The 15,606-nt window shown below is 36.4% G+C and overlaps 1 protein-coding gene across 1 annotated transcript; it reads right to left on the bottom strand.

Annotated features, from left to right (window-relative positions):
- Positions 1–2,341: 2,341 nt before the first annotated feature.
- Positions 2,342–13,348, bottom strand: RAB12 (RAB12, member RAS oncogene family; the record flags this gene model as incomplete). The annotated part of the gene is made up of 5 exons (XM_010006867.1): positions 2,342–3,566; positions 4,091–4,195; positions 5,252–5,341; positions 5,887–6,025; positions 13,290–13,348. Coding segments are annotated over 5 exons (507 nt in total), but the record flags the coding sequence as incomplete, so codon positions are not given.
- Positions 13,349–15,606: the final 2,258 nt, after the last annotated feature.

Here is a 15,606-nt window from a genome sequence, read left to right as displayed (position 1 = left end):
TTTGTGGTATCACTTTCACAAATAATACTGATAAAAGGAAAACCAATTAAGGCAAACTCTTCACTGTCAGAAATTCCTGCCCCTTCAGTGCAGTGACATAAGTAACACATTAAATTGTATGAGGGAAGGCTGGAAGGACACAAACATGCAGCAGTTTGTTTTAGCAAGTCACCATATCCTAGCTTTTAGCTTCCAGTCTTTTTTTCCTCCTCATCCTCCTTCCTCAGAAGTATCAAGCCTTGATATTAATTGCGTATCCCTGCTCTGAAGGAGCAGAATATCTGATGAAAGGAAGATGTGACTGTCACTATTCCTCTACTGCACACAGCATAACAGTGTATAATTCAAAAAGTCCTTGTACACCAGTGGTTTTCAGCCTTTTCTGTATCACGATTATCACACAAGATAAATTTCCAGTTTTCCTACTTCCCTTCTGTTCACTTAAGAATAAATTATCTGTTAACTCAACCTGCTGGTCGAATATAGGAAGATCTAAAACTTTATGGACATAATCAAATACTGTATCAGTCTCTTGATAGAGCTTGGTACAGAATGCAGTGCTAACTGGTCATACTGCTGAAACTGTGCCATTTCAAGAATTCACTGGGATAAATCCTAACCACACTGAAATCAGTGGCAAATGACAATTCAATGGCCATGATCTATCTACCATTATTTCATGAAAGTCAAGAAATCACCACTACTTTGGAGCAGATGTTACTGTCCTATTTCTGACACTCCTGTGATTTCTGCTTGCCATGCCTGCTTATCAAAAGATATGCCCGTGTATTTTCTCCATCATGAAAAAACTGCCAGGGACTAAAGGACCCCACAGCATCTGATGAGTTTAGTGGTAAAGCATGTTTGGTATTAGAAGAAACAGTTGCCCCTCACATCCTGAAGAGTAGGAACAGGCTCCTCTTCACCAGGGCTCCTAAATAACAGAGATCTGCTAACAGAACATCAAACAGATTTGCAGCTGCAGTTACTGCTGCTCTTCCCCTTTTTTCATCCTGTGATCTCTCAGTGGTTGTGCAGACCATTCAAACAGTCCATCATTAGATGTCAAGAAGGGTTGGGCTCACAGATGAACTTTCAGATGCAGCAACAGAGCACCAAGAATAATTTTATCCCCACCCATCTTTCCACACCCCACTGCAAATGCCTGCTAGGTGGAGCAAAGACACAAATGAGGCTTTTTTTTTTTTTTTACTCGTAAAAGTTGCAGAGATAAATTAAGAGAAAAAACCATCTTCAGTCTCATAGTATAATGGATACAAAGAAAACAGGTTTCCTGAACTTTTTATGATTTTCAATGAATATTCAAATACATTCAAGCATTTTTACATAAATATGTATTTCTTAAATGCAATCTTTTAAAATTTTTTGGTACAAGAGACTGGGATTCCAATCTACCTATATACAAACAGCACAGAATTACAAGAAAATGTATCTAAGCCAAATGTCTTAAATTTCATTAAATTCAAAAACTGTAGGAAAAAAAAATCACAAGTTTCTAAGTACAAATAAAACCAAATCAGCTATAATAAAATGGCTGTCTAGTTAAAACTAATTTTCCATAATTTTCCCTTCCTTGCTATTGCCCACAGTACCAGAAAAACAGAAATCCTACAAGTGCTTTAGAAATTTGATTTTATCTTACCAATATGATAGTAAACTGTAAGTTTACTACCTAAAAAAGCAAACCATTTAGGCACAAGGTGGCAGAAGACATAAGCACAAATACCAACCATGCTTCCATAGTTTGTCAGTTGAAATCCAGGTGTCCTAAAGACCTGCATGGTATTATAATCAGAATGTCAGAGCTTACTCTGTGAAGTAAAGGCTCATTTTTTTATTTTTTTTTTATGTTAACAGTTTGTTGTGTCTTTTTTTCCTTCCTGAAAACAGAGAGAAGCTACTTAAGTCAGTGGTATACCTTACTGGTCAGTGCCAGTGTTCTGGCTACAAGAGTGGCAAAAGTGACAAAATAGGGTCCAGCACCAGAGAATGAGAAGTAGAGAAGCTGCAGTGTGAAAAAGACTGGTTCATACTTGTGTTGGCAGTGTAATTAATAGTTTGGTGACCACCTGCTAAGATAGCATGACAAGCAGTCACATGCTATTTGAAGATAACAGCTGGGCTAGGTCATCAGCTGCTCTCCAACAGAGCAGTGATCAAGGTGAAGAACTGATGTCTGCTACTCTTCTAACTCCACCTAAAGGAACTGTCAAACTGAAAATTAAATCATAAAAAAATTAAAACAAGTGTTTTGTATTCCAGATTCTATCTTTTACCCATCATTTCATACTTGTCATTCTAATAACAGGTGCAGTTCCACTGTCATTCATAAATACAAAATTTTATTTGCACTTCATTAGTTTAGAAAGACCACAATGTTTTTCAATACCACAACATTCAGGACACACCAAGTTATTCAAATATGTAACTACTGATTTACCACAGCTTAACTAAACAGTGCATTTTAATAAAAGATATTCCAAAGATATAATTCACAAATTCATTATCAGACAAAAATCTAACACAGTATTTGCTTAATGGGAATAATTTCCACCATTAGGAAAAGAAAATAATTTTACTTTAGGATCCCTTCCCCCCAGCCTACAGATGTCCAGACAAATACACATATATATTCCTTAACGTATCTTATTTTTTTTAAAAAAAAGAATTTGTCTAGGACAGCAGCATTGCTTTTTATACCTTCTTCTAGAGCTTGAATATATCTCCATTATTTTAGTGAAACTTAATGATTCTTGCAACCAAGGTTATGCTTACACAGAAAATTATATATGCTACTTCAGAGTGCAATCTTAGACCTGCACCAGATGTGATGTCTAGGTATACAAATAAAAGGGTGCAGCATTAAACAAAATAAATAAGACTGCCAAAAATTAAACTTAGCTTTTCAATAAATCCAGTCAGCAGAGGATGCTACAGCCAAAAATGTCTTCACTACATTGAAAAGAAACATAATGCTGATTATGAAAGCTTTGTACATAAAGTCCTCCATTTTTAAAAAAATTGTCTTTAAAATAGTTAGCAAAGCACCATATACTTGTCTTCATACCAGAAGAGCTTCTGCCTGCCTGTTTAAAATAACAAGAACTATTACAACATTTATGTCAAGAATAGGTATAGTTTTAATTTCTCCTCCTCCTCGACTGGAAGTGTGCTAAACCCCCACCGATTGTACAGTATTTATAACACTGGGGCAATCAATGAAACATCATTGTGAGGGAGAGGGATAATAATTAAATGTTTTAGCTGAATCCTACACAGGATTGCATATTTGCATATTTACAAGTTAGTGTGTAGCTCTGACTCGAATAACAAAGTGCAACAAGGAACTGCCAAATGATTGTAGTGCAGAGTAGTACAGATACTTTCTTTACCCTCCCACACCCATTTTTCACTCTGTATGGAGTAACAAGTCAACAGCAACGGACATGTGGCCTTGGAGGAGGCAGTTCTGGTGGGATTTCTGGCTCTGGTTGCAGGGACAGGATACTGTTGGACAACTCATTTCTTATAACATCCAGTGGCATCTTAAAGAAAAGAAAAATCACCTGTAAACATTCTGCATAGAACTCTGCACAAAGAGTTTGTTTCAAGAGTTCATTCTCAGCCAAAGCCTCAATTTAAGGATCTTTTGGTTCTTATTTTTGGTTCTTATTAATGAACTACATTTGAGCAAGCTTTTCTTTCAGAAAAAATTACAAGAGATTGTCAAAATAAAGCCAATTCCTAAATCAATTACAACAAATTACAACAGAACTGCCCACAAATCAAAGCAAGCAGAGGTACAGTCAAGATGCTGATAGATAGTGAAATCACAGGAAAGAGAAGTATAGCAAATGGGAGCAGATGCTTATAAAATTCAAATGCAATGTTCATTAACTGAAGTGTTCAGCAGAGTCTGTGAACTACATCATGTCCACTATTATTAAACAAAAATTTCACTTGACACTGTGGACTCATCCTCTACGTCCTTCTAACAAGCACCTGCAGTCATTATTTATACAATGACCATTTATTTGTGGCCAGAGGAACTACCACCTAAATATTTTACCTTTTTCAGAATGTCATCAACAAGTTTTAGAAATATTTCATCCACATTAAAATTATCCTTGGCACTGGCTTCACAGAACCGCATCCCAGTTATTTGCTGTGCAAACTGATGGAAGAGAAAATAAATTAACTACGTGAAGATAAGCACAAACAGCAACAAACAGCAAATATAAACTCCTCACAAAACCTTTAAAAAACTCCCACAACTTTCCCCAAATCTGTGACTGAAGTCTAATTCAACTAATGACCCTGACTCTCCAAGGTATACCAAATGTTGCCACATATAGCTGATTTTCACTTAAAATTGATTTACTGGAAAAGTGAGCTGCATTTTTCCAGACTTAAATTTGAGTTGTCACGGATTGCTGCAAATTGCCAAAAACTAAGAAAGTTTCTGAAGAAAATCAGATCTCAACCTTATTAATTAAAAAAAAAAAAAAAAGGGAAACACCAGACTTAAATTTGAGTTGTCACGGATTGCTGCAAATTGCCAAAAACTAAGAAAGTTTCTGAAGAAAATCAGATCTCAACCTTATTAATAAAAAAAAAAAAGGGAAACGCAGATGTAAGAACTAGCCTTGACTCTCCAACAGAAAATGCTTTGCTTCCCAAATGGTAGCTGAAGGAAAATATTTGTATATGTCCATAGTGATAGTGCCCTGATAAAGATGGTGCTATGAGTGTTAAGCTAAAGCATTTTCTCCTGTCATGTTCCTTACCACTTTTGGAGTTGGAAGAGAACAAAATAAACATGGAAACAAAGGTAAGCTAAGTAATCCAGCAGGGCTGTTGCCTATCCTAAAATAACACTGAAGAGTAAATATCTAGAAGAAGGCTCACAAGGGTGTCCTGAGTAGTAGTGTCTCTATTTGTGAGTCAATATCCTCCTTCAGAACCCACAAAAGGGTATCCTCTGCACTACTCTGTAGCCTAAGTCAACTTGTAGTTCATTATTTCTTTAGAGCAAAGACATACTCCAGCAGCAAAGCATGCAACTGCACATTCTGTAAAAGTAAATGCAACATGAATTTTGACGGAACAGCACCACTTTCAATAGCTCTTTAGATCTAGCAGTCTGACCAGGAGGAGCCAAGGACCCACAGCAGCAATGCCACAGCAGTTCTGCTTCTAATACTAAGAATTTGGTTTGACCTGTTCTTACCTTTTCTCCCTGTTGCCGACTAATTTCTCGATCAACTTCACAGTCCAGTTTATTTCCAACTAATAGAAGCTCAGCATCTTCTGAAGCATACTGCAGTTAAAACATTTTTAATTTATTAAATCTAGATACGTAAGATCTTGTAACACCAACATAATATCAAAAAGAGCAATTTATCTACTAAATAAGGAGCCACACCTACACATCTTATTTGTGAAAGCTCTTCCCAAACATTAATTAAAAAATTCTCACCTTCATATTTTAAATTCCATTTTTAAAGCATGACTTGAGAACTAGCTGATCTAGTTTATCCAAGAATGAACATAATGACTGTTCCACAGACTGGAAATAAAAACTTTTTTTTCTCCTCCAGTAGACAGATAAATCAGTAACATCACAGATTTCTACTGAGCCTTTTATCTAGGACAATTCTAGTTCATTGAAGGAGGAACTGACACCATTTTGCAACAAAAACACTTAATGTTAAATCCTGGCCAAAAAAAAAATCCAGTGAAAATTAATTTGCATTAGTTTAATAATGTTACATCAATGCTGCTAAAAGTTCTACAGAATACCTTTGAAGGAATAAGTTGCTTCTTAAAAAAAATAATAAAAAGAAAGCACTTAAAAAGGCCTACCTTATCAATCATTTTCATCCATTTTGGTAAATCGTCGAATGTTTCCTTCTTGGTGATATCATACACCAAAATAATTCCCTTGGCACTTCTGTAATAAGCTGAGGTAATGCTGTTGAATCTCTCCTGACCTGCTGTGTCCCTAAGAAGCAGCAGCAAACATTGGCACAAATATTTCACCAATTTGCAAAGTACAGAACAACTTTGTTTACATCTCAATAAGAACACCCCCACACTCATTAGACACTATGTTGAACAATTCCTCTATATGTGTGAATTTCATAAAAAAAAAAAATTAATGGAGCAGTACTTTTAATCATAAAAAGTTATTGTATCAGGACTACTTATCCCCTACTAACTTCACCAAGAAAGGCCACCAGACAGTTCTGAGATGTCTGAGAATGAAGGTGTCCAATGAGAACATACCACCAGAAGCTGGTTTTGCTTTGTTGGGGTTTGATAGTGTTGGGGCTTTTTTGTGTGTTTGGTTTTTTTATTTAAATAGCCTTGAAAAAATGAAAAGGATATGGATACATGCTTATCAAACACAGCTGGACACCCAACTATAAAATGAGCAATGCACTTATCATTACGATTCAAGTTTTCACAGCCTTTTTGGATCAAACACAGCAGTTCAGCCATGGATCTGAAACTAATGCAGAACTACTGGGAGAAGTGAATGAACAGAGTAAGCAACTACTATGTGCTTTGTGTTTTGAAAATAGATACCTGATTTTATGCTTACATCTACAAATCTGAGGTGCTTGAGTAACATTTCCATTCTCACTTTCAGCACTGTAGATATTTCAGGCAGGGTGTATTTACACTGGAGACTATTTTCCAGCACTGACACCATGTCTCCTGTACTAGTGATGGTTTATATTCCAAAGTAAACGAGACAGAAGGGTTATTTTTTACTGAACCATGAAAACCTGTGAACTGCTTTTAACCATATCATCAAGCCAGCTTATGGAAGATTTTTGGCAATTATACTAAAAAAAATAAATAGTTGGTGCATATCCTAAGTCTTAAAATGTGACTGGTATCACGGCTAGAAATTAAGTTATACAGCATTTCAAAGCAATCAAGCATTTGCTGTTTGAGTTCAACCCCCAGAGGCAATGGATAATTTTTGAATTTCACTGTTAGAGCAAATCAAAAGAGGACCAAAATTTAGAGTGGATAGGGGAAAATGTGTGCATGTGTGTTGGGACTCAAAAGTTCAAAAGGAACTCTTTTCAACAGTCACATTTTGGACAAAAGGAGGAAGATGAATTTGGCAATGAGGTTAACAATGGAGAACCAGAACACTTGTAGCCAAAAAAAATCATGTTCACAAAATGCTACATTGATTCTTTGGAATAATTAATTATTTTAAAGTCTATGCACAACCAAGCAGTAGAATGAACTACCACAAACCTATCTTGCTTTCAGAAAATCTTTAAGAATTTTAACTAAGTAGGTTTAAAAGTGATAGTTTCTTCTGCAATTGCCACGAGTACACCTGATAGCAACCAATCTTTGCTAAGTGATTTCACAATGTAAAGCAGTGTTCACTAGAAAGAGATTTGAAGCCTCTGCTTCACAGCCTGTGGAAATATCTTGCCTATTACTTCACTGCAAGCACTGCAATATGAGGCAGAAGAGAATGAATTCCTACTGCATCCAACTGCATTTTATTTCCATTGAAATTCCATTCTCTACTCAGAACTTCAGAATTACATTCATACAAACCTTCTGGACCATAAAGAAGGTGAAAACAGTTAGCCTGTTTCAATAAGATAATTCTCTAGTAGTATTTCAGACCAGTTTTTGATGGTTAATTGGTTGTTTTCTTATCATTAACATGGTATTTTTATTAAAACAACATAAATTCTGGCAGCTGAAACTACATTTCCGAGCGTTACTCAGAGCAAGTAACTCTTCCGTTACTTCATTGTTATGGTCAGATTTATCTATCTTCTGAAACATTCTTTGAACATTCATTACATGAAAAATTACAAAAATTCTAGTATGAACCACAGATTTTTCAAATATGGATAACACTGCTTTAATGTTTATGAACAGACTTCTCAGAATGATGACCTTGTAAAGCAGCCCCTGCCATCTGCTGCTAATCCACCCTACTGATCAAGCACATTAAGGATGCGATCCCTTTAGTTCCATCATTCTGAGCAGACACAACTATATGGCAGGTGGAAGGGCATACCTGATGTGGAAGAATGCATCAACTCTAGCTTTGGCCAGAGTAACTTGGAAAAAGTTGCTTTTTTTGCTGGCTGGTCTTTCCCCTCTTCTCTGTGCCCCTACTGGAACACAGAAATAAAGGGGCTATTTCAGAGTCACCCAGCTGTGCTGTCAGGTCAGTACTAAGGACCTTTAGCAACTTCATCACAGAGGGGCTACCAGATCACCCGGTTCATACATGAGAAAAGTAGAGGGAAAATAAACACCCTAATGTTTAATTACACTCTCTGAAGATAGTCATCAACACACTGGCTAGGCCTAGAAGTAGGCAACAGACATCACACTCTGCCACTCCAGCTATCTCCAACTCCACATTTCCCCTAGCTACTCAGTGCTGTATCTCTGAGTCTACCTAGTACTATCAACCTCTTCTCACCCCACAACACCCTCAGGCTCTTTACAAGTTTCTGCTCTTCTCTGTACTCTCAGGTCCTGCACTCCCCTCTCACCCATATACCACACAACTTGTAGTCTGGCTTGCTGGCTAATCGAGACACACCACATGCTGTGGCCAGTTTAAAACACCTGCGGACAGCCCAGCTGCCCACTACATGAGGTTAAATGGCCAGATGGCCACTGACTGTCACCTACCAGTCACACTCATTACAGTGGATTAGGGCTGACTTTCTTCACCTCGTTTTAAGTCACTGATTTCCCCACACTTCACACAACCAATGTCTCTACTGCCACAATGTGTTTAAATGAAACCGGTCAACAGGTTCCTGATCGTAAGCATGATACTCTACTCCTTGTTTCCTTTGAAAAATGGAAGAAATACAATGAATTTGTGATCTCTAACATTACATTAACATTGTACTTGCCTTCAAATAGTAAGGTGAAAGTTGGAGAACTATTTCTACAATAAGTTTAGAAATCAACCCCAAGCTACCTAAGTAAGCTGCAGTTCAAGAAGAGCATCAAATTATCTTTCACATGGAAAAAATCTCATCTTCTACCTATATGCTACCTTTTTTTAAAATGAAACTGTAAATTCTTCCTAAGTTGAAGAAAAAATGCTAACCTCTAATGCAGAGCTAATACCTATATGCTACCTTTTTTTAAAATGAAACTAAATTCTTCCTAAATTGAAGAAAAAATGCTAACATTCACAGCATATCCAACTTAAAATGCCTTCCTTTCACGTGTAGTGCTGGAACAATTAAGTTTGTTACACTTTTTTTCACCAATGTATTACATTCCTGCAGCTGGAGTATTTTAGTAAGCTATTTGAAACACTAGTGGAAAGCTAGGAGATGAGCATTATTTAACTGGGCTAACAGTATGCAACTTCATAAATTCCCTAAGTGATATGAAGTGTTGCTCGTTCTTCATTTGCTCTGTTCAGAATCGACATAAAAGAGTAAGTTGGTTCGATTTAATTCAAACTCCAGAGGTCCAAATAAGTTACTACAACTTGAGTAATGATTTGGCATCACTGAAAAAAAATACAACAGATTACTCCTCTACTAATGCTACAAGCAGTTTTCTTGTATTGATTTTTTAAATAAATTTTTCTAATGGAAAAACACTGGTATTTCTAAATCGTCACCAGGAAGATACAGAGTATGATGCCTTGACCATCTATCTACAAAAATAAAACCCCACTGCTTTACTGTTTTTCTCCTTCCATAACAGAAACTAGACATCACTCAAAGAATACAAACATTTCACCAAACAAAAAACACACACAAAGCCCATTTTCATGTGTTGACTCAGACTGCATAAAATGCAATACAAATACAGGTGATCTTAATAAAATAGGTTATTGGATAAATTTTGTTTTGCGTAAATGTTCTCTGTGTCTATCTAAACCAGTTGCTTGAAACAAACACATAAGACTCAAAACTGTTTTTGCCTCTGTAGCTAATTTTTTGTGAAGGGTGGTATGAAGTGGTAATAGAAAGGAAAATATTTTGAAACAAATATAAAATTAACACTTTCACATACTCTGTGCTTTTATGGAATCTGAAACATTTTTTTTAATATTGCCTGTGAAGTAATTTTAAAGATTAATTCTACTTGTCAAGCGGCAATTTTCCTCCCACAAAACTAAAAAATATATTTAAAATCCTTTATTATATGAAAGACTTGTTTCAGAGGTACTGAACAGAATGAACTACATTCTGTTATATTTCAGGACAGGTGATATTTTCCTTAGACTACTCCTCTTGCTGCAGATTTCCAAGACAACCACTGCCCATTAAAAACACTGAGCTGGAAGAGTGTGAACTTTTTTATGAGAAACCAACAATTTAAACAACCTTCAGAAGCAAGTCCAACTGTCGTCTTGCCAGGCCACTGGCTTCCCTGGATATTAAACCTGTAGAGATACCAGAGAGTCTCTGTCTCACCAGCAGGGAGCTGGGCGCAATGGCAGGGGCACCACGGCCTCCACTAACCAGGTCCTTTGAGAGGGGAAGCCAGTGCTGCTTGTGTCAGCTTTATTCAGGTAGGAAGGCACAGTTACACATCCCACTGGCCTGCTGACCAACTCATGGCACACCTGTGCTTCAAAGTACCAGGCTGGGTTTCCTATTAGCTGGTCTAGTTTTCAAGCTTTGAAAAGCTTGAAAGCTTTGATTCAACGATGCTTGAATTCACTTGGATGCTTTCACTATCCAGTAGCTCTGGTTACTTTGCCCCACGACCTGAGCTGCATGTTTCTCACAGAACTTTTAAATTTGTTCAAGCCAAGAACTGAAACGCAGCAGCAGCAGATTTACTGTATTTGCTACTTTTGGCAGCCCAAAGGGCCCTACTAGTGTTCCAGGTGGCCCAGAGAAGATGAAAACTATTCTGTCTCCTCTGTGCTACTCTACCATTTCATCATCTAGAGAGAAGGGGGTTCTTTCCTGACTGAAAGTCACAAAAATAGGGGAAGAGGTATTGTGAAGAAGCAGGGACCAGGTAGGAACAGGTAAGCTAGAGGCAAGAGCAGACACCTAAAGAAGTGTCCTCAGTGCACAGTATCCCATTGCAAAAGGAACGCAGAAGTCCAATTTTTATACTATTTTACTAACACTCTACTACCAGCAGAACGTATGAAGGCTGCTTTCAAAAGGACACCCTGTACACCTAATCGCTCAACACATTCAACATAGTCCTGCTGTTTTTTTTAATAAATTCAAGTGGGAGAGGTTTGTGGAGAATACTCTCCTGATAAAGTGGTCAGTGGAGAAACAGGTCAAGTCACAATAAAAACACCAAAGTTAAACTTCCTTTTTAAACTGTTGTTTGACTTTTGAAGTAGAATCATCAAATTACTAAAAAAATACCAAACTTTGATGCTTTGAAATGTAATATTAGCAATTTTAAGAAAACAGGAAAGCATAAGCTTTAGAAAGACATAGCATAGTGGTGGACTTGGCAGTGCTAGGTTAACAGTTGGATCTGATGATCTTAAGGGTCCTTTCCAACCAAACTGATATTAGGATTCAGTGATGAAATGAAAGTAAGAGTTTCTAAATAGGCTCAACAACATACACAACATAGTTAAGGGTAAATCAGCAGAAGCGGTGGTCAGCTAATTCCTTTCAAAAAAACCAGAAGTATGCCAAGACAGTTTTAAGGATTAAGAACAGCACTTTTATATCCACTGTTGCAGAGAAAGTGACATTTAGGAACAGGATATTGTATTCATGGATATTATAATATCTTTAAATATTACCTCTTTACATTTTGTTTTTCCCCCTCATTTTAGCAGGGCTTTGCACAGGAGTAACGGTCACATTCTAGCGGCCTATCCGTTTTTAGTTTCAAAAGTTTCCTATATCTTACTAGCATATTGTCAATACATGGAAAATAATGGTTTAAGCATCTCCTTTTCCTATAAAGTATTTATTAACCGTGAAGAAACTGTTTGATAAGCTTAGCATATTTCATAGCAAGAATTCATACCTGGCATACAGTAGAATCTCTATGTCAGGATTTTGTTACCTCTGTCAGCTTCAGCAGACCCTGGCTAGCAATCGCTGGCTCAACTGCCAGCCTTGTGGTCATAGGTTTCCAAACAGGGACACATGATGGATGAAGACATGCCACTAACATTGAAGTGTTAGGTGACTGATGATACCAAAGGTGAAGCAGCAGTTAACTCAGAGGGAAGCAAGACAGACACATGGTGTGACAAACAGAGTTGATGGTGACCTGCCAAGAGGAGTTAGTAAGCTGAATTCACTGCATCCATGTAGTTAAGAATGAGAAATCACCAGAACATCCCAAAAGTATAACAACGGGTATATTTAGAGCTTTTTTTCCCCCCTCTGTGGATTGTTAGCAGCTTTAACAGTGTAATTACTATGCCAGTTATGCATCACACACTGTTAACAAACCAAAGCTAAGCTTCTACATAGTAGTATGTAAGATTAATGTACAGAACACTGCTGGTTTATTCTCTCATAACAATGTTTATGTATTGCACTACTCTGCAAAAAAAAGGGGGCTTTTCAGCTTATTAATTTCTAAACAATAACAACTGTATCAATCATTGATATGGAGAATTATCATCAGGAAATATGTAACCTACTCCAGAAAGGAAAAGCTTAGCTAAGACTTCAAGCTTTCTGTAGTAGGACACTGGTACCAGTTAAGGTATATAGTTATTTGTATGGATGTTTTATTTCTCAGTGCTGTTTAGAGTGGATATAATTTACTTAGTCTTGAATGTCCTTCACTTTAGAGTTACTTAATACAGCATGAAAGAAAGAGCACTGCCTATACCAAGTTTTAGAAAAACTGTTTAGAAAATGCTTCAATTTTATAATTGCTGTTTCAACGAAGTTTTAAACAGTCCAGAAAAAAAAAAAAAAAAGTGTTTCTCTAGTGTCTATTTATGACAGTTACCTTTTGTTGTTTGCAGAACTCCCATTTCTTGTGTAGGTGATACAACTCTAAGAAAAGGGGCTTGAAACCTCTGTGATGCATAAATTTTTTAGTAAATATATTAATGACCTATTTCTAACTTTATCCCTCCTTCTTTACCCTCACAACAATCTAAGAGCTAGTTGGTTTTGCTTAAGTCTTGTGCAAATGGAGGAGAGGTGGAATAGGGTAAGAGCCAAACCAGCTTATAACAGTTAATAGTATTAGACAAGCATATTAATTCATGCTAGAACATAAAAATTAAAACATACTGCTGGTTGCACATTTGTTTTACTTACCAGATTTGTAATCTAATTTTCTTTCCTCTTAGCTCTACTGTTTTGATTTTAAAATCAACACCTATAAACAAAATACAGTAAACAGAAAAGGAGGAATAAGAAGCAAAAGTAATGAGGGTGTAATTATTATTATTTTTTAATAGCTTTTATTTTATTTTTTTTAATATCAATTTTTAACAGTCTGAACAAGCAGAAAGGTTTGCACCACTATAGGTCACTTCAGGGACATAACAGGGATTTGACAACCACTATATTAAGACTGTGAGCCACCCATTCTGGCAGCATCACAACATGAACCTTTGTGCAACACTTCCAGCAGCAGGTAAACCCAACGTAACAGTAAAACAACAGGCACAGTTTGTTTCTCCCTTACTCGCATGGGCTGTCAAGGACAAGCCTGCCCTACTTCCAGCTGGCACCCATGCCCTGGAGGCATGGAGCAAAACCAATCCCTCCACATCAGTTTTGCTGTCTGTGAAGTGGGAGCAATAAAAATCTGATTTCCAGGCTGGATGCTTAGCATCTGTAAAGCACTTTAGTAGAAGTGCTAGAATGGTGGTTGGTTTATCAAGTAGTTTGCCAACACTGCCATTCTTAATTTCTGTAAGTATTTATAAGCAAATTGCTTAGATTTAGAGAGGGTATTTTTAAAATTTATTTTATACCTGTATGATACTTTTATCCATCATCTCAAAACTCCAGCCACATTTTGAATGCATGCTAAATATCAAAGATAGAACCATGAAGACCTTGTTAAACAGAGAGATTTTACTTTTATTAAAAATAAAATAATGCTGGCAATCAACATATAAGACATACTATGGTCAAACAATATCTAGACACAACGGATTACCAACTTAACCATGGAAATATTTCAGCATATAAATGTTCTAGAATATCACAACAATTGTAGATTGTGAACCTCTTCATTTAAGTACACATTTGTACAAAGATTTTTTCTTCACTTCCTCTTTCTGAACACCATCTCTCCTAACAGTGCTAAAACCAAAAAAGGAGAAATAAAAAGACAAGAGAACACGGTTCAGACTAGTACACTTAAACTCACACAGAAGTGTAAAAGCACAGTGTGTTGGAAAGTCTTTTTCTATTTCACATACAATCAGATACCAAGGATAGGGATGAAAGTGAAGAGGAAAAAAAAAATTTTATTTTCTCTAACAAAACCTACTCATTTTCCTAGTGTCTACCTTTGGTAAAAGCTGAATGTCCCTGTTGATATTATTAAAGTCAAGACTGGACTTGACTTTGACAGAAAGGGCAGAACTTGGCCTTATGCTAAGTTTTCAAAACTCCTGAAAATTTAGGAGGGGGAAAATAAGGTGCATTTAGTATCCTGAAAACCAGTTACACATTGCTGACTTAGCATTTACATCAAAATGCTTCTAAAGACAGTTATGTCTGTCAAGTTGTTAGCATGAGACAATAAAATGAACTAAGTTTTAAGAAACTAGAAACACAACTAATTTAAATGTGAAGGATACATTCAGTTTATTTTAGCAGATTGCCACTGTTCAGCTAGGCTAAATAAATGAAGGATCATTGATCTGCATTCCCCTAAACAGAAATCACTTCAAGCAGCTTGGAGTTGCACAATACATAGCAATAAAAGTACTGGTTACCACCACGACACGTTTCCTTGTTCTCCATGCCCTTAAAAGTGTCTAGCACACTTATTCACCAGTTCTTGCAGAAGCTATTCATGACATTTGATGTTTATACTTCACTCATCAAAATGTAACCCATTCAAACACCCAGTAGGGTTCTTTGGCAACACAGAAGCTAAAGCATTAAACAGATTTGCACTATTCAGTCCACAATTTCAATAGCAATTTTCAAATATTCATATGCAAATTGAGAAAAATATTAGAATTATTAAAATGTCAGAGCATTTATTAATACTAACTTTAAGAAATATTTTTCTCAACTTTTGAAAAACACCATCTGTGTTAGAGTAAAAGCAGAAGTGAAATTATTCAGCTATGTTCTACTATAAAAAAATGTGGGAATTAAGAATTATTGTAATTACTGCTTTTCTATTAACATATTTTCTGGGTTTTAAGGAAACATGCATCCATTTATATTGTTAAAAGCCATTTCTCTGCACAATTCATTTAAACTATAGTACGGTCACAGCTTTGTCTACAAGACAGCAACTTTACTTGCTAAGGACAGAAACAATATTAACTGAAATTGCTTCAAACCTCTCTCAAGGAAATCTGAATATAATTGCACACACATCTCAACCCCAGTTCCCAATCCTTCCACCATCTCATTCACAAAATACTACACAATTTGC

This window comes from Chaetura pelagica, unplaced genomic scaffold (assembly GCF_000747805.2).
Source record: "Chaetura pelagica isolate M959 unplaced genomic scaffold, ChaPel_1.0 scaffold109, whole genome shotgun sequence".
NCBI lineage: Eukaryota > Metazoa > Chordata > Aves > Apodiformes > Apodidae > Chaetura > Chaetura pelagica.
The sequence above is the reverse complement of the archived record's forward strand: the minus strand, read 5'-3'. Positions and strand labels throughout refer to the sequence as shown.